General features: G+C 48.5%; 1 protein-coding gene across 14 annotated transcripts in view; it reads right to left on the reverse strand.

The window, feature by feature from the left end:
- Positions 1-222: 222 nt before the first annotated feature.
- Positions 223-19514, reverse strand: part of CACNA1B (calcium voltage-gated channel subunit alpha1 B) — a 322441-nt gene continuing 303149 nt past the window's right edge. For 8 of the 14 annotated variants that reach the window (XM_064728152.1, XM_064728150.1, XM_064728151.1 and 5 more), the window contains 9 exons: positions 17871-17978; positions 15944-16053; positions 14828-14955; positions 13341-13467; positions 11942-12052; positions 9584-9619; positions 6987-7194; positions 5964-6175; positions 223-4261 (listed from right to left, as the gene is read on the reverse strand). In XM_064728152.1, the coding sequence (XP_064584222.1) occupies positions 3731-4261; positions 5964-6175; positions 6987-7194; positions 9584-9619; positions 11942-12052; positions 13341-13467; positions 14828-14955; positions 15944-16053; positions 17871-17978 (1571 nt within the window). In that variant the 3' untranslated portion in view covers positions 223-3730. The remainder of the gene's footprint in view (positions 4262-5963; positions 6176-6986; positions 7195-9583; positions 9620-11941; positions 12053-13340; positions 13468-14827; positions 14956-15943; positions 16054-17870; positions 17979-19514) is intronic. The other 6 variants (XM_064728145.1, XM_064728154.1, XM_064728142.1 and 3 more) reach the window with 5 other exon arrangements.

Here is a 19514-nt window from a genome sequence, read left to right on the forward strand (position 1 = left end):
GATCCACACCACAAATTTCCAAACGGCTCCCTACTCAAACCAAGCATCTGTGAAGCCTCTATGGACAAAAAAACCCCACAGATGTGGCCAGTTCCTTGCAAAATGCCAGTGTGGGATGCAGTTTCTCCCGGGCTGTCACTCCTGGAGGTGGGCAGGCCCTCGGGGCCGGCCCTCGGCGCCTCCCGCTCAGCAGGCACACCGCACACACCGTCTGGGAATTGCTCAGGTTGGTTTTTTTTTTGCTAAGTTTTTATTTTAATTCAAGGACTTTGCTTCATACAAAATGGAATTGTAGAAACAACTGCAGAATTCAAAGTTTGGCTGATAAATATTACTCAGGCAGCAAACTAGGCAATCACAGAACCTTTTTTTTTTCTCAATTTTTTTCTCCCTTATTTTTTTTTGGGTAAAGTTCCACTTGTGTTGCATGGTTGGAACTTTGATCGTTTTTCACACTGTTTTTTAAATATAAAGTTTTGCAACAAACCCCCAAATTTATATCAAATATAATTAAAAATTAACAACTGATGAATACATTGTATCAAAAAAGTACGAAGATAAACATTTTCCATGCACATACTTTTTATAGATATGTATATATGTATATATATTACATGCAAACATTACTTATTCAAAGTACAGCCACTACGAGACTGGTTCTGGATGCAGAAAACTGATCGGTGCAATTCAAGTTTGGCAACTCACTATGAGGATTCTTGGAAAGATGGAGAGACAGCAGAGAGGCTGTAAAAAAATGTCAGGAAAGGGTTATGGATAATTGTGGTCAGGCTTGTCTGTCACTGTCATCGACCCCTACGAGGCGGGTGGAGGATTTGGACAACTTGAGATTCTTCTTCGTGTTCTGCCTATGAATTGGGGTGACCCAAAGCTGTGTTAGTGCAGGGCTGGGGGGTTGGGGATGGAAAATGGGAGAGGAAAAGGGGGAAAAGACAGAATTATTCCATACAGAAAGACATCTCTGTTGCTTTCCAGTGTGGGTACAGTGTTTGCATGCACGGGCAGAGATGGTGTTGTCCCTTCCCCTCGACTTCCTGGAGTAAAATAGGAACGTTCCCTTGGAAAATTTCAAATAAGGTGTTTGTGCCTTCATTTCAGGAAAATGTATAAAACATTTGGTCACAATCGTGCTGAAGCCTGAAACAGGAAAATCCAGCAGCTAAAGCTACAGATGGATGAAGGTCTTGGAGTGGTGGTGGGGTGGGTGTGTGTCCGGACGTGTCATCTGGTTGCATAGCCCTCCGTTTGGGAATGCCAGGAATGCCAGCCGTGACCTCTGGCTACCACACTGCCTTTATTCCGAGTGCACACGAGTACAGAGACAGAGATACAGACAGGAGTTATCCTTTAGCAGAATCCAGGGATGAGATCGGCCAGAGATTGCTACTGAACAGAACGAAATTAAAACAAAACACCGGAGGGAACAAAACCGGGTTGAGTTTCCTCAAGAGAAGAGCTACAGGAGATGTGAAGAACCACCCTAGAGCAGACTGCTCCTGCCTGAGGCTGACAGACTTTGCTGAGAGCATGAGAGACCTCCTGAGCGTTTTGGTGGCATCTGATCCCCTCCAAGCAACCCAGGGACAGAACAGATCACCAGGGCCAGCGGGATTTCCACCCACCCCGCGCGACCGCTGCGCCTGGAGAAGTTCCACAGGTCTGGGGCCTGGTAGATCCTCTGAAAAAATTCACCTCTCCAACCCTATCCTCTATCCTAGTGGCGCTTTTAGGGATGTGCTCAGCACCTCCCACCCTTCCTCCTTTCACCTTTTAACCTCTCCACGTCCTCTGGCTGCCCTGTGCCCCAAACCAGCCCTACAAGGGCTCAGCAGAGCCCTGGGCAGGAGGTCCTGGCTGGGCTTTGCCCCAGCCTCCCTCCCCGCCAGCACAGCGTGTTTGCCCTTTTCCCAGGCTCACAGTGCAGGAATCCACACGGGCACAAAAGAAAGAAACCAGCCAACACAAAAGTCGTTGCAAGAACGCAGAAATCTCATCCCTGAGAATCAGAGTTAGAGGTTTGGATTATTATTATTATTATTATCATCACTTTTTTTTTTAAACCTTCTCCTATCAGGCAATAAAAACAAACTCACTCCAACTGCCCTCCACACCAGTGATGCACGGCCAGAGCTCTCTCAGCTGGCCTGTGGGAGATGCTGCTCCTCCTCCAGGAGCACCCCTGCAGATGCTGCCCTTTCCCACCTGCATTTCCTCCACTGGGCAATGAGACAAGGCCGGCTTTGTTTGCTGCAATCACTCCCCTCTCACCCATAAAAGTATATCTATATATATATATATTTATATTTCTATATTCTAACCAAAAATAAAATAAAATAAAATAAAAGGCCAACCAAACCCAAACCAAGCCCAAAGCACGTTTGCCTTCCCCACTGGAAGCTCCCAGCCTGGGACACAGTGCCCCCAGGGCCCCTCCAAGCTCCGGCTGCTCGGCCCCACACCCTCTGCCCTCCCCACGCTCGCCCAAGCTCTGATGCCTCGAAGCAAGAGGTTGCATCGTCACTGTGAAAGATTTCAAAGGTTAGGCACTTAGTAGTGAACAACTGGAGCATTCGGTAGAAACGGTGGGACCTGGAATGACAATTGGACTAATTCTCTACAGAAAGAGGAAATTTTTTTCTTTTTTTTTTTGGTTTTTTTTTTACTGTACAATTTACAAAAATGCACACAATGAAAAGTTAAAGTTCTATCTAATAGCTTGATATAAAACCAATAACATTTCTTCTTCTCAACCCTATGCTTTTTTTTTTCCTCTTTTTGTTTGGGTTGTTCTTTTTTTTGTGGACTTTTTTTTTTTAAGTTGTTTTTTGCTAAATCAAGCTTATATTGTAAACAAGACAAAACAGTGAGGGTGTGTTGCAGTCAACAGGAGAGAGGGATGGATTGAAAAGTCTCAGCAGCAAGGAAACAGTCCTTACAAAGGAGCTCTCTTGTGGCTTTACCGTGTGTCAGTGTGAAGGACCCAATGTGGTGAGTGACATTAGAGACCCCCAGGTCAGTGGTGTCACAGCAGGGTCAGCTCGGGGGCGGCACCAGCTCTGCCCTAAAGGATTGCAGTGGCTGAACATCAAGTCCCAAAGGACTGTCCTTTGTTCTGGGCTGTGTTTCTCCTCTCCCAGTTTCTTGGGTGCATCTCTTCCTTCTCAGCGCTCAACGAGACAAAACGCGGGGGGCGAGCGTTGTTCGCGCGAGTCCCTTTGCGACCCCCGGCTCCCACCCTGGCGGGGGGGAATTATGATGGTAAATTAATTAAGAAATAGCCCAACAAAACTGCGCCAATCATGAGAAGGACCCACAGTTCTGCTTTTCCACCGTGGAAGGTGAGGATCGCTCTTCTCCCGGCTCCTGGCCTCCGCAGCCGGGTTGGCGCCTGGTGCGTGTCTCGGGACTAGACAAGGCAGTGGGGAGGGGGCAGTGAGGGATGTGCTCCTCCTGCTGCCTTCCCCAGAAGGAGGGAGCCTTCTTCCTCCATCTGTCTAGTGCAAAAAAAAAAACAGATCAAAAAGGAAAAAACTAAAGAACAACAGAGGAGAGAGAGGCTGCAGGGGCATCTCCGGCCCCGGGCGCTGAGCAGTCCTCAGGGCTGCCCTGCTGGCCGCCTCCGGCCCCGGGCCCCCACGGGAGCTCCCAGCCCTCCAGATGATAAAACTCATCCTTATTAAGCACGCACACCTCGCAGGGTTCCGCCGAGCCGCTAGCACCAGTCATCCTCATCGGCTTCGTGGTAGTAACTGCGTCCTCTGGCGCCGGGGCCCGTGTTGAGCCCCAGCGTGTAGTGGTACCCGTTGGGCACGCGGCGGATTTGGTGCGACTGCGAGGTCAGCGAGGAGACGTAGGAAGTCCTTGAGGAGCGGCCCGAGTTGGTGGCCACGGCCTCCTCGAAGGTGAGCGTGTCCTCGGGCGCGGCGCGCTGCGGGCTGTCGGCGGTGGCATCGTCGCGGTGGCCCAGGTAGGGGTCGGAGCCGATGCGGGCCACGGCGGGCGGGGGCGGCTGCTGCTCCCCCCGCAGCAGCGCGTTGTGCTCGGACAGCCCGCGGCTCAGGCGGCCCGGGGAGAACGTGGGGGTTTGGAAAGTGGTGAAGTGCACGGGCGAGGAGTTAGCGGTCTTGTAAGTGATGCTGGGGCGTGGGGTCAGTGGAGTCTGTGGGAGCTGCCTCCGACCCCGGCAGGGGGTACTAGCACCAGATGTCGACAGCAAGGGGCTCCCATTAACTGAACCACTGCCCTACATCAAAATTGGAACAGAGCAAATCAAAAAATAAAAAAAGGGAAACACCGGACAAACACAAAGGCAGGCAGGTATCAAACAGAAGGAGAAGCAACAGAAGGCGGAGACGAGTCACAAGAGGAAAGAAAAGCAAAAAAAGAGAGAGTTTAGACAAGCACAGTCGGGGCGGGAGGTTCTCGAGAGATAATTCAACACGAGATGTGAAGAGCTGGAGAGTTCAAGTCTGGGAGCAGTAGGAACAGAGAGGGGCAGAGCATCGGTAGGACGCAAACTGGCACACGGCTCCAACAGAGGGGACACTGCCCAGGGGAGGCACCCACAGCATACAGGGCTCAACATGCGCCTTACCTGGCCTGGGAGCAGCTCAGAAACCTGAGTTATTGGGGATTTTTATGAATTACTTTTAATAGGTTTTTGGTTTTTTTTTTAGAATTAATAGTTTTGCTTTGGGGTGGGTTTGTGCACAACTTCACCCTACAACTGTGTGTGCTGGGTTTGTGGGAGATGATCCTGCCCACAGGAGGGGGTTGCAAAGCGATGACCTTTAGGGTCCCCTCCAAATCAAACCATTTTAGGACTCCATTTCTGTTGCCAAAACTGGATTATGGGTTGTTATTATTATTATTATTATTGTTATCGTTATTGTTATTATTATTTTATTCTTATGGATTCTGCATGGAAGGAGGATCTGGGTGACTGTTTTTTGCAGGTTGGGAATGAAATGCCTTTGGATTAAATAGCCAATTTCTGAAAAAATAACAGCCAAAAGCTTTTTGGACAGGCTTTAACAAGTCCCTTTAACAGAAATGCATTCACATTCTTCTCTTTAATATTATACATTTGATTTTGGAGTGGTAGAAGGGTCTGGCAGCTTCCTGGGTTACTAATAATGCCTTGCGAGAGTGAACTAAGCTGCAGTAATTTACACAAATGCCATGAGTGAGAGGAAAGGGCCTGTCTTCCCATTTCTGTTTACATTCTCCCAAGGCAGGACATGAGTGCATTGAACAATCCCCCAGCCTTTCCCAACCTAACATTTTGAGACCAGATCTTTAATTTTTAAAGAGCACTTTTTCCTTCCTATCAACTCATCAGGCTGTCAGTCACTGCTTGTTCTGCCCTGCCTGGCTCTCCCAGTGACCAGGAACATTCCAGCATCATGAGGAAGCTGTCCAGCTTCTCCCAAGGGCCTGAGCACCTCACAGTTACAAAAGAAAGGAGAACTAAATTTTAGCCTGGAGAAGAGGAAGCTCAGGGAGGACCCTTTTGGTTTCTCCAACTTCCTGACAGAAGCATGGAGCCAGGTGGGGGTCAGGCTCTGCTCCCATGTAAGAGGAAACAAACAGCCTCAAGTTGTGCCAGGGGAGGTTCAGGTTGGACATCAGCAGGATGTGGAAAGGGTGGACAGGCATAATAAGGGGCTGCCTAGGGAGGTTTGGAATTCCCATCCCCAGAGATGTCCAAGGAAGGCCTGGATGTGGCACTGTGGGCTGGTGACAAGGTGGGATTGGGCACAGCTTGGACTTCGAGGATTTTTCCAGCCTTGGTGTGAGGCTCCAAGCAGGACCCCAATGGCTTTATCTGCAACTGCCTGACCTTCCTTGCCCTTTCCACCTCCTCTAATTTAAACAAAACATGGCAAAGGTGCACAAACCCCTGGCAGAGCTCAGGGCTGTTTCCCCACGCTGCCTCTCCTCACCTGTCTGTGTGGGCCGTGCTCTGGGCCCCCGTTGGGCGAGGTGGGCCTGCTCTGGTCAGCAGATTTGGGCTGGGCACGGTCCCGGCTGCCGTAGCGGTCACAGGAGTAGAAGCGCTGCTTTTCAGAGGAGGAGGAGGAGTGCTGCTTCCTCTCCTGGGAGCGGCCACGCTCCTGCTTCTTGTCCTTGGAAGAAGACTCTCCAGACTGGGCTACTGAAAGGAGAACGTTGGGTAGGGGGTCACCAGTGTGTTGAGACATAAACTTTAAAGAATTTAGAGATTTTAGAGGAGCTAAGATTTTAGTTAGAGATAAGCTTTATTGGAGTTAATTAAAATAAATGGATAGGTCTTGATGGAGTTAAGAGTTAGTAGTTAACTAATAATTGATTGCTTGTGAACACAATGTTTGACTAGCTGGGTTTATAATGAAGAATACAGAAACTGGTAAATAGCGTTTAGGAACATAAGACAATTGTGGCCTTCTCTATTCTGAAACCAATTGAAGATGGGGAGTAGGAGTCTTACCAAGCGTTCATTTGTCATATTTGCATTGAAAAGAGGAACAGCAGCTGCCTCTTCTTCCACTGGATCTTCAGAGGAAGAATACATCCTTCTCTACAGATCCCTGCTCCAGCAGAACCACCCCTGACACTGCAGGAGGGCTGCAGCCACATTTCCAATGGGACTGCCACCAACACCCTGACCCACAGGGTGTCAGGTTGGGTTCTGACTCTGTCAGTGTTGTTCTAGTGCACTGCATTGTTTATTTTATCCTTTTATTTTTTTCTTCCCTATTAAAGAACTGTTATTTTCTGCTCCCGTATTTTTGCCTGAGAGCCCCTTAATTTAAAATTTATAGCAATTCGGAGGGGTGGGGAGGGATTATATTTCCCATTTCAGGGGAGGCTCCTGCCTTCCTTAGCAGACACTTGTCTTTCCAAACCAAGAGAGTTTGCTACAAGAATGCAAACATCAGAAGGCTTAGAAAAATCTTTGAAAATCAGGGTGACAGCAAAGCACTCACCAGCTTGTCCATCAGCCATGTGATGGGCGGCCCTATCCAAGGACTTCTGCTTCTTCTCCTTGCGCCGGTGGCAGCGGTGGTGGTGGTGGTGGTGGCCCTGCTCTGGTGGCATGCGCTCCAGGGAGTACTCGTAGAGGTGCATGGCGTGAGGGCGCTGCGGGGCCAGCGTGGAGACCGAGCGCTTCATGGGGCTCGTGTCCGGGATGGGCTGCGGGGAACACGGAGCGACACGGAGCGCGGTGAGGGAAGGAGCCGCGCCCCGCTCGGCTGCCTGCTTCCCAGCATGGAGGGGGTTAAACAGCCAGAGAAAGGGGCAAGGAGGGCAAGGAGAGAAATGGTTAATTGGAGACAACAGGAGTGGGCAGGAGGGTTTGTGGGATGTGGATTGAGTGTGAAATTTGGGGAGGGAATATGATCTCCGAGTGCCAATCCATGGGGATCACACACAGGCAGCACTGCACAGCACACCCAGCGGGGAGCTCAGCAGGGACACAGGGCAGAGCAGCAGCCAAGCACCTCACAAGGGGAATTTTTCAACACCAGGGGCACCCACAGCTGCTCCAGGGCCTGCATCCCAAAGCAGCTCAAGAGAGGAAAGCAGGTAGCATTGCTGAGCACCACACGGAGGGGGAGAAAAATCAGGAATCAGGGGAGGTACAGGCCAAGCCACTAGGAAATTCCTTCTCTGCAGTGAACACAACTCCCTGCAGTGAACACAATCTCCCTGCAGTGAACACAATCTCCCATCAAACATTTAAACCTCTCTTGTCCCACCATCACTCCCTGAAGCCCTTTGCCTGGAGCAAGGATAGTGCGTGGATCCTGCAATCCCACCAGGACATCTCCAGAAAGGAATACCTGGGTTTGCTATTGCTGTTTTTAAAACATTTGTGTCCAAACATCTGGGCACTGAGAGCTGTAACAGCACTGCTGGACACCCCCTCTGTGCCAGGGGCAGCTCCAGACCCTGCTCCCTTCCCTTTAGGTACAAAACCTTACCAAGGTTCTGCAGAGACCCAGACAAGTGTCAGACAAGCCCCAGACTCTTCTCACAGTCTCTGCCCTTCCTCTGCCCAGGGATAAAGGTCAGAAAACAGGGACAATTCCCACATTTCCTTCTCTGCTGGCCTCTGCCTGGCTCTGTGTGGAGACAACAGCTCATCCATCCTCTGGATGCTTCCCTGGGTCTGTCACTGCAACCCAGCAGTGTGCCAGAGGAGAGACCTCAGAGCACAGTGTTCCAGCTTGACAGTGAAATTCAGGATGTTCCCCAGTCCCTCAGCCTTACACTTGTTCGAATTCCCAATCCAATAACTCCCTCCAACACCAGCTCTCAGGGAACATTTACTCTGCTCACTGTAACCTTTCCTAAGACCTCTGTATTATTTTTCCTGTCTCCTGTCTTTTGTTTGATTATCCTGAAATCCAGATCTCTGCTTCCCTTGTGATATTTACCCAAGGCAAAGCCAATTGTTTCATAGTTCTGCTCGTTATTTTAAGTGGAAAAACCACTCTCCCTCCCCTTGAGGGCAGATTTTCCTGGGTGTAAAGGCACCACTGGGCAGTCACCCACATTTTGGTGCTTCCCACTGAAGGGCAGTTGGGATCCTGGTGCTGGAAGGTTTATCAGAGGCACAAGGCTGGGATGAGGGAGCCCAGCAGAGCTTTTGGTGTGGCTCTGGAAGCACCAATTCCATCAGCAGGACCATGTTAATGTCACCTCTTGTGGCCCTCATCTGTGTGGACAAGAAATTATACTCAGGAGCTTCCTATCTGTCCTTGTTTAGTGCTGAGCCTGCAGCTGGAGGAAGGAAGGAGGGCTGTAAACTGGACAGTCTGATGAGCAAAAATATGGGAAGTGAAATATTTCCCACTAAAAAACACAGCCAGATTTTCAAAATTCATACAGGGCTGCCAGAAAGAAAGCAACAGAAAAAAACCAACCAACCAAAACCAAACAAACAAAAAAAACCCCAAAAAAAAAAAAAAAAGAAAAAAAAAAAAAAAAAAAAATAAAAAGAAAAAAACCAGACCAAACCAAACCCCCCCCCAAAAAAAAACCCAACAAAAATCAAAAAAAACCCCCACCAACAACAGAAAAACCCTGCACAGATTGACAAGAAATGACCATTTCTTTTTGGGCTTCAGTCCTGCATCCACATTTATTCCAGGGACAGAAATCCCACTGACACAAATCAGTGGCAAAGCAATCAATCCTTTTTCCATAAATTCTGGCAAGGCTCTTGTTATGGGAGGCACAGGCTCCCAAAAAGCCTCAGGAGACAGCATGCACCCCTGCAGAGAGCTCCTAATTGCTTCTTCATTACCAATCCGAGTGTTTTCACTGCCTAAATTCCTGAGCAGAGCAACGAGGCATGAAAATAAACAAATCAAAAAACAAAAAAAAGCAACCCACCCAGCCAAGCCCTGCTAGCAGAGCGAAGCATGCGACCAGGACAGAGGGAAAAGAGGGAAAAGAAAGAGCGGCTGTGCCGGAGCGACTCCAGATGAGAGGGGAGAAAAGTCAAGGGTTAAAGGAAGGTTAATTAACTCTTAAGGTGAATTTAATAGGATACAATTTAGTGCAAACTACATACTGCCAGGTAACTCCCAGGTGACCGTGCTTTGCTCCTCTGCAAACAATTCGGACAAGGTGAGGGACATTATTGGAAGCAGCCCCACAGTACAGCCAGTGTCAGACATCAGATGTGCAGCAGACACCATGACGACCAGGGAGGGAGGTGATGAGGGCAGGACAGCAAAGAGGGAGGGTGCAAACACAGGAGGAGGGGTTTTGTTAAATAAGTGGAACATAAAAGAGAGAGGCAAACAGAAAGGGAGGCATCCAGGAACAGAATGCGTTGCAAATAAGAGTTAGAAAAAACCCAAAAGTTTGGGGAGGGGCAGAGCAGCATGTAGAGGGAGGGTGGGGGGCGTGGAGGGGGAGACACACACAGAAAGGACATCAGTTATTCACCCAAGCTACAACCACTGAACATTGTATTATAAATGAGGTTAGATCTGAGATTCCGGGCCTGATTCACACCCAGGAGTGGCACAAGGGGCAGTGACACCCCGGGGACACAAGCCATGCTTCGGTCAGGGACACTCCTGCAATATCTGACTGCCATGGAGAGGAGCTTCCCAAGGGAAGGCTCTGCCAGCTGCACTGCCAAGGGAGGAGGAGGCTACCTGTGGTCTAGGATAAAGGGCAATTTCGGGGAAGGAGAAAAAGCTTTGCTTTGTGAGCTGTTGCTTTTATTAAGCACAGTGAGGAGTGATAATTCTGAGAATCACAGGGCTCACACAAAGGCCAGGTGCCAGGTTGGAAATCCTCTGCCTGGCAAGGGGCACCTCCAGCACGTTGGCACAATTCCATCTGTTGGAGCTATTACTCTGTGTGCTCAACACAGGGTTTCACTTTAGGGTGCAGCAAATCCTTCACATTCTGCACCCCAGGGAGAGCCGCAGAAACAGCCCAAGGTGTGGGAATCCACAAAATCAGAGGGTTTTGGGAAAGCTGCAAAAGGCAGCCCCAGAGACAGCAGAATTGTGATTAGAGCTAAGCAGCAGCCATGAGATTGGTCAGCAGAAAAATTATTTAAAAAGAAGAAAAGCAAGAACAAATAGAACAATGGTCTGTATATTAATGCTTGTCTAGAATAATTCTCTAAGCTACAGAAAAGTTTATCTAGCAAGATATTAGGAAGATTGAAGCTTGATAATGGAGCTCTGTGTGTTGTGTTTTAAGGCTCACAAGCAGGTATTGTATTTGAAATAAGCAAGCATTGTTTTAACCAAAAGTACGTGTGCTTATGGTGATTGGATAGAACTACTGTCAATGTGCTTTGGTTTTGTGTGATTGGTCAAAAAACTTTTAAAGTGAGTTGTAACATTAAGTTCTTTTTCTGCTGCCTGGGATGTGAGCTGCTGGCATCTTCCCATTGTCATAACCATGTAATGAGACTGATGCTGGAAAATAAAACAGCTCAAGGCACGTTCCTCAGCAGCCCCGTCCCGTTTGTGATTTGTACACAGACCCCAGCTGGCAATACAAGGCCAGGCTGCTCCCTCCTGGCTGTGTGAATCAGGCCCTGGGAATGAGGCAGGACACGAGTGGTGAGATGTTGTGACACAGGAGACAGGATGGTGGCTGGGCAGCATTGGGGACAAACAGCAGCAAATGTGTGAAATGGCCAGAAATGATCTGTGACATCCTACACACTAAGCAGTGCCCACAAGCTGATGTGAAAGTCAACTCCAGTGAGGAGATTTCTTTGAAAAATAAGTTAATAAATCAACAATGGAAATCCTCAACACCAGATTAGGGGCCAAGGTCACAGTACAGGAAAATACAGGGAGCACACTCAGTGTCCCAGTGCAGCTCCCTGGTAGTCCCTGTGCCTGCTGCATCCACCTGTGTGTGTCACAGCACATTGCAGCTTTTTGGAAGGATAGGGCACAGGAACACAGCTTGGCTGGCTGGATAAACAACACACAACTAATGGGAACACAGCCTGAATGGCCTTGTCCCCAAATAATCCCCAGACACTTGGGTGGCCCAGCCAGAGGGACCATCCTGAGCTGCTTTGTGCTGCTAGCAGGGAGGGGTAAAACTGGGGACAGTGCTGTGACTGCACAGGATAGCTGCCACACCCTGCAGGGAATCACTGCAGGAATCCCTGGCCACTCCCTGCAGGGAATCCCTGCCCACACCAGCAGGGAATCCCTGCCCACACCCTGCAGAGAATCCTGGCCACACCCTGCAGGGAATCCCTGCCCACACCCTGCAGAGAACCCCACTGCTATCCCAGAACAAGGCCTGGATTCCTGTCTCCACATCTTTTAACACCAGTATTCCCAAGCCAGCTCCAGCCCATGACAAGCAGAGAGAAGATGCTGAGATCTTGGCCCGCTCCCAGTCTCCCACCATCACATCCCCACCTCTCTCTCACCTGGGTTTCAGCAGCCAGGCGTGGCATGGAGGCTGCACGGCCCTGGCTCTCCAGGCCTGGCTGGGGCTCTCCGTTGGCAACTGTGGGGCTGATCTCCTTCATTTCTACCACCTGAACAAAACATGGAATGGTTTCAGTAGCAAGAACATGTCAGCTTTGAAGCCACCATCAGCTTCCTGAAGTTTGACTGGACTGGGAAGAGATGCTGGTGTGGCAAAGAGAACAACTGAAGAGCTGTGGAGTGTTGAAGTAGAAAAATGATAAAGAAAAGCCTCCTAAAATCAGGCCTGCTCTGGCTGGTCTGTCACTTCTTCTAAGTCAAGCCATCACTATGCAAGTTCCCATGTGTACGCAATTCTGGTGTGAGCAGTTCATCAGCACAACAATCTGTTCCTGGGTTAAAACTGTTTTTATAAAGTTTTATAACAGTTTTTATACAGTTTTATAACAGTTTTTATACTGTTAGATAGAAAAATGAAAACTATCTGTACAAAGAACTTTTCCTGCACGTACACACCGAGGGTTGGAGTGACCAATCCTTACAGAATAACAACTTGTTACTGACCAGTAAGTAATTGGTAAGAAAGCTCCTGACCAATGGAAATGACACTGAGATCTGTAGAACTGAATAAAAAGGAGTTCTGTGAATAAATAAGGGGGTTTTTTCCACCATGAAGAAAATTGAGTCCCATGTGATTTATTCCCACAGTGGGTTGCCCAGGTTACTCTGTCCTCAGCAAGGACATCCCACAAGCAGTGGGATGAGCTCTTCGACCAGCCAGGAGCCCCAGCTGTGACCCTGGAAACCCCTCAGGTCATTCTGACCATTCAAACCCCTCACCTGAGCTGGGACAATGGGATTGGGAAATGGGAGGAGAGAGCCTGAGGTAACCCACGGCAGCAAGACAGAATCCCAGGAAAAGCATGTCCAGATTGGCTGTGGGAGCTGCCAGGTTTGGGCTTTCTCCACAATGCTCAAGCAAACAAGAGACAGAACAGTGCTTGCCTCAAGGGACAGATCTGCTAAATTCAGGTCCCCCTGCCTTCACCTGGATATTCTAAACACTTTCTAAAATTTCTGAAAATCCACCATGGCTCTAAAATCTCCTGCATCTCACCCTGTCTTCACCTGCTTTTTCTAAACATTTGCTAAAATATCTTAAATTCTACCACACCTCTACAATGTCCTGCATCTCATCCCATCTTCACATAATCATTTTCTTAAATTCTGGAGTTCTTACATTCTAAACATTTTCTTAAATTTCTGGAGTTCTACCACACCTCTAAAATCTCCTGCATCTCACCCCATCTTCACCTGCTTTTTAAAATATTTTCTTAAATTTCTCAAGTTCTCCCACAGCTCTAAAACCTGCAGCTCCCCCTTCCCCCATCTGCTCACCCTCTCAATGGGGATCTCCTCAGAGTGGCCTCGCTCAAAAGCTGGGCTCCTGGTTTCATAGAACACGTCCTGGGTGCGCTGGGTCCCCCAGGAACTGGACTCTTTGATCCCTCCCTCTGGAGGTGGCCTGTTCCAAAGAAAAAGAGGGAAAAAGATTCATCTTTTTGCAAAGAGATTCTGCTAAATTTGGCAAACCAAACTTGAGCAAGCACCCTCTGGGGTTTCACATGTGAAAATCAGTTGCAGGATGGGCACAGTGGCTGGTGAAGCTCTAAGGTGCCCTGGGTTTTTCTCCTGTAGAGCCTGAAGATCCCATGAGAACAAGGGAATCAAACCAACTGATTTTTTTTTCAGTATTTAAGGAAAACAATTTCTGCCACTTAAATCCTGATGGACAATGAAGAATTTGGGAGTTCAGGCTGATTTTGTCTGCAGGACCAGCTGGGCACTGGTCAAACACCTCAACCATGCTGAAGTCCCTTCAGCTGTTGAGTCTGGTGTTGGTTTCCCCATCAAGATTATTTGGGATGTTTAAGCCTCAGCTGTCTGTCACTAAAAATCCACAGTGCTCATGATCCAGAGGAAAATCACCTGCAGAGCAGGAAATGGAGAATTGATTACGGATCACTGTCACCAGTGTTTGGAAAGCTCTCCATGAAGGGATAATTTCCCCAAAGAGACAAATTGTGCTGTGGCAAGCACTTGCTGCTGCCCAGTGCCACAAGCTCAAGGGCTGAATTTATTCCCAAGAATCTTTGGCCTCCCAAAACCTCATTGCCAGGGTTTGCTTGGTTGTTTTGCAACAGTCCCAAATTCCTGTGAGCAAACTCACCCTGGGCAACTCCCAGTGAGGATTCATGAAGGAAACACCAAGATCCCAACACCACCAGCACTGGGATAACCACAGCAGGAGCAGAGCCACCACATGAATTGTCCCAGCCATGGTGTGAAGGGGCTGCTGGCTTTGGTGTCACCAGAGCAGCAGTGGTGGAGGGGGTGACCCCAAGGTGGGGTGGCTCTGGAGGGGCTCATGGTTACCCAAGGTGGGTAAAATGGAGGGGGTCAGAGCTGACCCAAGGTTTGGTGGCTCTGGAGGGCTCAGGGTGACCTGAGTTGGTGCTTGCGTGGTCAGGGTGACCCAGGGTGGCTCTGGAGGGGCACAGGGGTGACCCCAAGGGTGGCTCTGGAGGGGATCGGGTGACTGAGGTGGTGCTCTGAGGGGTCAGGGTGTCTGAGGTGGTGCTCTGGAGGGGATCAGGGTGACCTGGTGGGTGCTCAAGGGTGACCAGTGCTGGAGGGTGAGGGTGACCCTGAGTGTGGCTCAGGGGTGACCCCAGGGGCTTGAGGGATCAGGTGATTCTGAGGTGTGGTGCTTGGGACCAAGGGTGCTCTGGAGGGGTCAGGGTGACCCCAAGGTGGTTGGAGGCTCAGGTACCGAGTGGGGTGGCTCAGGTGACCCAAGGGGTGCTCGAGCTCAGGGTACTCACAGGGCTCCCCCGTTGTTGAGGGAGGCCGAGCTCTTCTGGCGCAGGAAGGCCTTGGCGTTGCTGAAGGCCGTGGGCTGCGTCTGCTCCAGGGTGGCCTTCAAGGGGTGGAACAGGGACACTGGCCCGGGCTGCCAAGCACAGGAGAGGGGTGTCAGAGCTGGGATGGCCTGCAGGGCTTTCCCTAGTCTGTGAAAAGGCCACTTTGCCACCCTGGGACAGCAGAAAGGCCACGCTGGCCTGGGCACAGCGGGGAGAGGCTGTGAGGGACACCTGGTACAAGTGCAATCCCCTTTCCCCCTGAATGCTCTCCCCAGCCCTGCTGCAATCCCCCTTCCCTCCAAATGCTCTCCCAAGTCCTGCTGCAATCCCCCTTCCCTCCAAATTTCTCCCAAGTCCTGCTGCGACCCCCCTTCCTTCTGAATATTCTCCCAAGTCCTGCTGCAATCACCTTTCCCTCCAAATGTTCTCCCCAGTCCTTTTTCAATCCCCTTTCCCTCTGAATGCTCTCCCCATCACCAGAGCACAGCAGTGAGTCCCCCAAAGATGTAGCCAGAGGGGCAAGTGCAATTCCAGGGGCTCTGGATGGATCTGCTGGAGCCATCCAGGTGTGGGACAGATCTCCACCCTGTGCTGGAGATCTGCTGGATGCTCATCCTAAAAACAACAGCTCTTTGTTCTCCTGGAAGTGACTGGGCTTTCAATGCCAGTTGAGTGAAAATATTTTCTAGAATTTGTAAAAATTAGAGCCAAAATTATTTGGAATAATTCCTATTTTCAAAAATAACTTAAACCTATAGCCAAACTACCAGCAGCTTTCAATAGTTCTTTGGTCTACCAAGGAAATATTTGGTGTAGCCTAGGCCACTTTTAAACACACTTTAGACTTTCAAAGATCAGTTGTCTTTTTTTTTGAAAAGATCTTTCTTTACTGGAAAAGGCAACTGCAACAATTTTTTAAAAGTATTTTTTTTAGAGACACTTTCAGGAGAGATTTCCATTTTTTAGCCAGCATTTTGAAACCCTGCCTGGAAGAGCAGCCAGACCTTCTGGGTGAATCCTGCTGGTGATTCTTGTTAAAGCTGCCTAAGAGGGAGGATGGAAAAACCCCTTTTGTACCTGGCACAGGCCCCCGGGGGGCTGGACTTGCTCCCTGCTGTTCTTATTCTGCTTGTAGAAGTCAAATATCATCAGGGCTGCGTAGACCTTCCCCACAGTCATTTCATCAGCTGCCAGAGCATGGGCAAAACACAGCAGAGCCATTCCAAGGATGAAGAGAAGACAGGAATAAGAAAAAAAAAACAGCAAATGATGAAAAACAGGGAGAGGGAGGAAGCAACATGAAATTTTTTAGGAAAAAATAATTTATTAATAAAATAAATAATAATTATCAATAAGAAATTATTTTATTAATAAGATAATTATTAAGAATTTTTTATTTTATTAATAAAATAAAATTGTATTTTATGAGAATAATGAGGCAAAACAGACACAGAAGAGTAGGGGAAAGGAAAAAAAAAAAAGAAAAGGTTACAAGAGATTCTTCAGCTCTTTGCCTGTTGCTGCTTTGCCTTGGTTTGGAGCTCTCTGTGGCAAACACAGGGATTGTGTAGGAAAAACGAGGCAGAAAAACTCAGTGGCATTGTCAGCACTGCTGAGAGAATTCCTAAATTCCTCCCAGACCCACCCCAGCCTTACCCCTGCTTCTCTGAATTACAGTGAGTGGGGTATAATGGGTTAATATACATTTAAGGGATATTTCATTTTTCCAGATGGTTTTTTCACCCTCAGAGCCATGGGACAGCCCTTCCCTGCCCAGCACTGGAGCACTCACCATGGCAAAAACTGGAGCAGCAGAGATACAGGAATCAAGAGAGGGGGGGAGGGAAAGACTTCAGCAGTCACTACCCAGTGATCTGCACCTCCTCAGCTCCCTCATTTTTCTTAATTAACAATGCCTTTATTATTCTACACTGCTTCTCATTAATCAGGAATCCAGAGCTAATCAAGAGAACAGCAAACTCCCCATTTTCTCAGCACTTTTGCCCAGGACATCACCAAATAACACAAATGCTTTTAACCCCCAAACACCTCACATCCGATTCCCTAAGTCCTCAGCACGCTTTAGCTTTTCTTCTCCCCATTTTTCTGGAGCTCAAATGGCAGAAATTGCTCTCCCACCTTGCAAGGCACAGCCAGGAGGCTGCTAGAACTGGGGAGGAGCTCTGGGAGAGGCCACACAGAGCATTGGTGTCTCCTGGGTGCTGTTTGGGATTTGGGTTTTTCTGTGCACAGGAAATCTGCAGCACAATGAAGTCCCTGCCTGGAGGTGAGCTCAGCTCCCCCAGTCCCTGTGTGACAGAGCCAGGGCAGCACAGAGGCTGCTAAGAAGCTCAGCTGCCCTTGGTGTCCCTGCTGCATCCTCCAGGTGACCCGGATGGGGCTTGGGACAGAGCAGGCAAGGAGGGAAGAACCTAATCTGGGGTTGGATAGAACAGACAAGGAGGGAAGAACCTGTTCTGTGGTTGGACAGAGCAAATGAGGAGGGAGAAACTTAATCTGGGGTTGGATAGAGCAGATGGGGAGAGAAAACCCTGATTTGGGGTTGGATAGAGCAGGCAAGGAGAGAGAAACCTAATCTGGGGTTGGATAGGGCAAATGAAGAGAGAAAAACCTAATCTGGGGTTAGATAGAGCAGATGAAGAGGGAGAATCTAATCTGCGGTTTGACAGAGCAAATGAGGAGGGAAACACCTAATCTGGGGTTGGATAGAATAAATGAGGAGGGAAAAATCTGTTCTGGGATTTGATAGAGCAGACGAGGAGGGAAAAACCCAATCTGGGGTTGGATAGAGCAGGCAAGGAGGGAGAAATCTAATCTGGGACTGGATAGAGCAGATGAGGAGGGAAAAACCTGATCTGGGGTTGGACAGAGCAGGCAAGGACAGAAGAACCTAACCTGGGGTTGGATAGAGCAAATGAGGAGGGAGAAACCCAATCTGGGGTTCCTGGGTGTCTGGGATGTACCCAGTGCTTGAAGCACTTACGTTTGTGAGGAGGCACCAGCAAATCCAGAGTCTTCTGGGACAGGTTGGGCCAGACCAGCGAGATCTCCTTCCTCAGCTCAGCATCACACTGGTGCTGCTTCACACCTCCTGCAGCCAGGGAGGGACAGGAGAGGAGTGAAGCCCTGCCCTGGAGCACATCCCACTGTTTGCATTCCCCTTTCCCGTTCCTTGGGAAGGGTGAGCCAGCACAGCCCTTCCCTGCCCAGGGAATCTGTGAATTCTCCATGACAGAAGTGCAGGAACCCAGCAGGACCAGCCTTGCCTCACCCTGGGCACCCTGAGTGTGAAAAACGCACGTATTTTATGATTGGCTTTTCACAAATATTGAAATGAATATTATATGTGTTGTGTTAGAAAGTTATGCTGTATTAATTCTCTTAAGTACTGTGTTAAATACAGTTTTAGGTAATAAAAAAATGTTAAAATAGAAACTATGCTATGTAGGATACCTTTTTAAAGAAAGGACTCACACTGAGTTAGCAGCCCCAGGACACCTAAATCTTTCAGAGAAAAAGAATTTATTCACTCTTATCAGAAGAAACGAACTTCTTCCCACCTTGAAGGCGCTGTTAGGATTCAGAAGAAGAAGCTGACTCTGACCAGACAGAATCCTGCTTAAACACACTTTAGATTTTCAAAGTCTAAGTCCTGCGTTTGAATGGAATTTATGCATCACGTATGAGGTGTATGAATATGCAACATTCTGTTGTTTTTAAGGGTTAATCCTCTGTTAACGTGGATCCTTTTTCGGGCTCATGCTGCCCAGAAAACGGTACCTGGACTGTCCATAACTCTTTGTATTTATTGTCTCATATTGTCCTAATTCAATTTGTCCAAATTATTATTACTCTAATTGTATTACTGTTTTTATAACCATTTTATTACTATTAAACTTTTAAAATTTTAAAAACAAGTGATTGACATTTTTCACACTGAGCAGTGACCTGGGACTTAAATTTGAGCTCAAACTTATTCCATGCTTAACCTGAAGGTGCCTCTTCCATTGGGGAGTGCCTGTGGAGGCAGCAGCACCTCCCAGGTGGGATGGAAAGGACTCAGGCATGAATCACTGTGATGGTGTTCACAGGGGTCTGAGGATGAGGGAAGAGACGAGGATCTGACTCCATGTTTCTGAAGGCTTGATTTATTATTTTATGATATATATTATATTAAAACTATACTAAAAGAATAGAAGAAAGGATTTCATCAGAAGGCTGGCTAAGAATAGAAAAGAAGGAATGATGACAAAAGCCTGTGGCTTGGACAGAGAGTCCAAACCAGCTGACTGTGATTGGCCATTAATTAGAAACAACCACATGAGACCAATCACAGATGCACCTGTTGCATTCCACAGCAGCAGATAATCAATGTTTACATTTTGTTCTTGAGGCCTCTCAGCTTCTCAGGAGAAAAAATCCCAAAGAAAGGATTTTTCAGAAAATATCATGGCTACAAATCACAGAATCCTCTAACAACAGACTGGTTTAGGTTGGAAAAGACCTTTAAGATCCTCTTACCCAACCCTCTGCCATGGCCAGGTTCACCCTCCACTGAGCAGTGTCCTGATGGATTACAAACCCTCCTCAAACCCACCAGCTCTTCCCAAAACCCCTGAAATGATAC

Source organism: Zonotrichia leucophrys, chromosome 17 (assembly GCF_028769735.1).
Source record: "Zonotrichia leucophrys gambelii isolate GWCS_2022_RI chromosome 17, RI_Zleu_2.0, whole genome shotgun sequence".
Taxonomy (NCBI): domain Eukaryota; kingdom Metazoa; phylum Chordata; class Aves; order Passeriformes; family Passerellidae; genus Zonotrichia; species Zonotrichia leucophrys.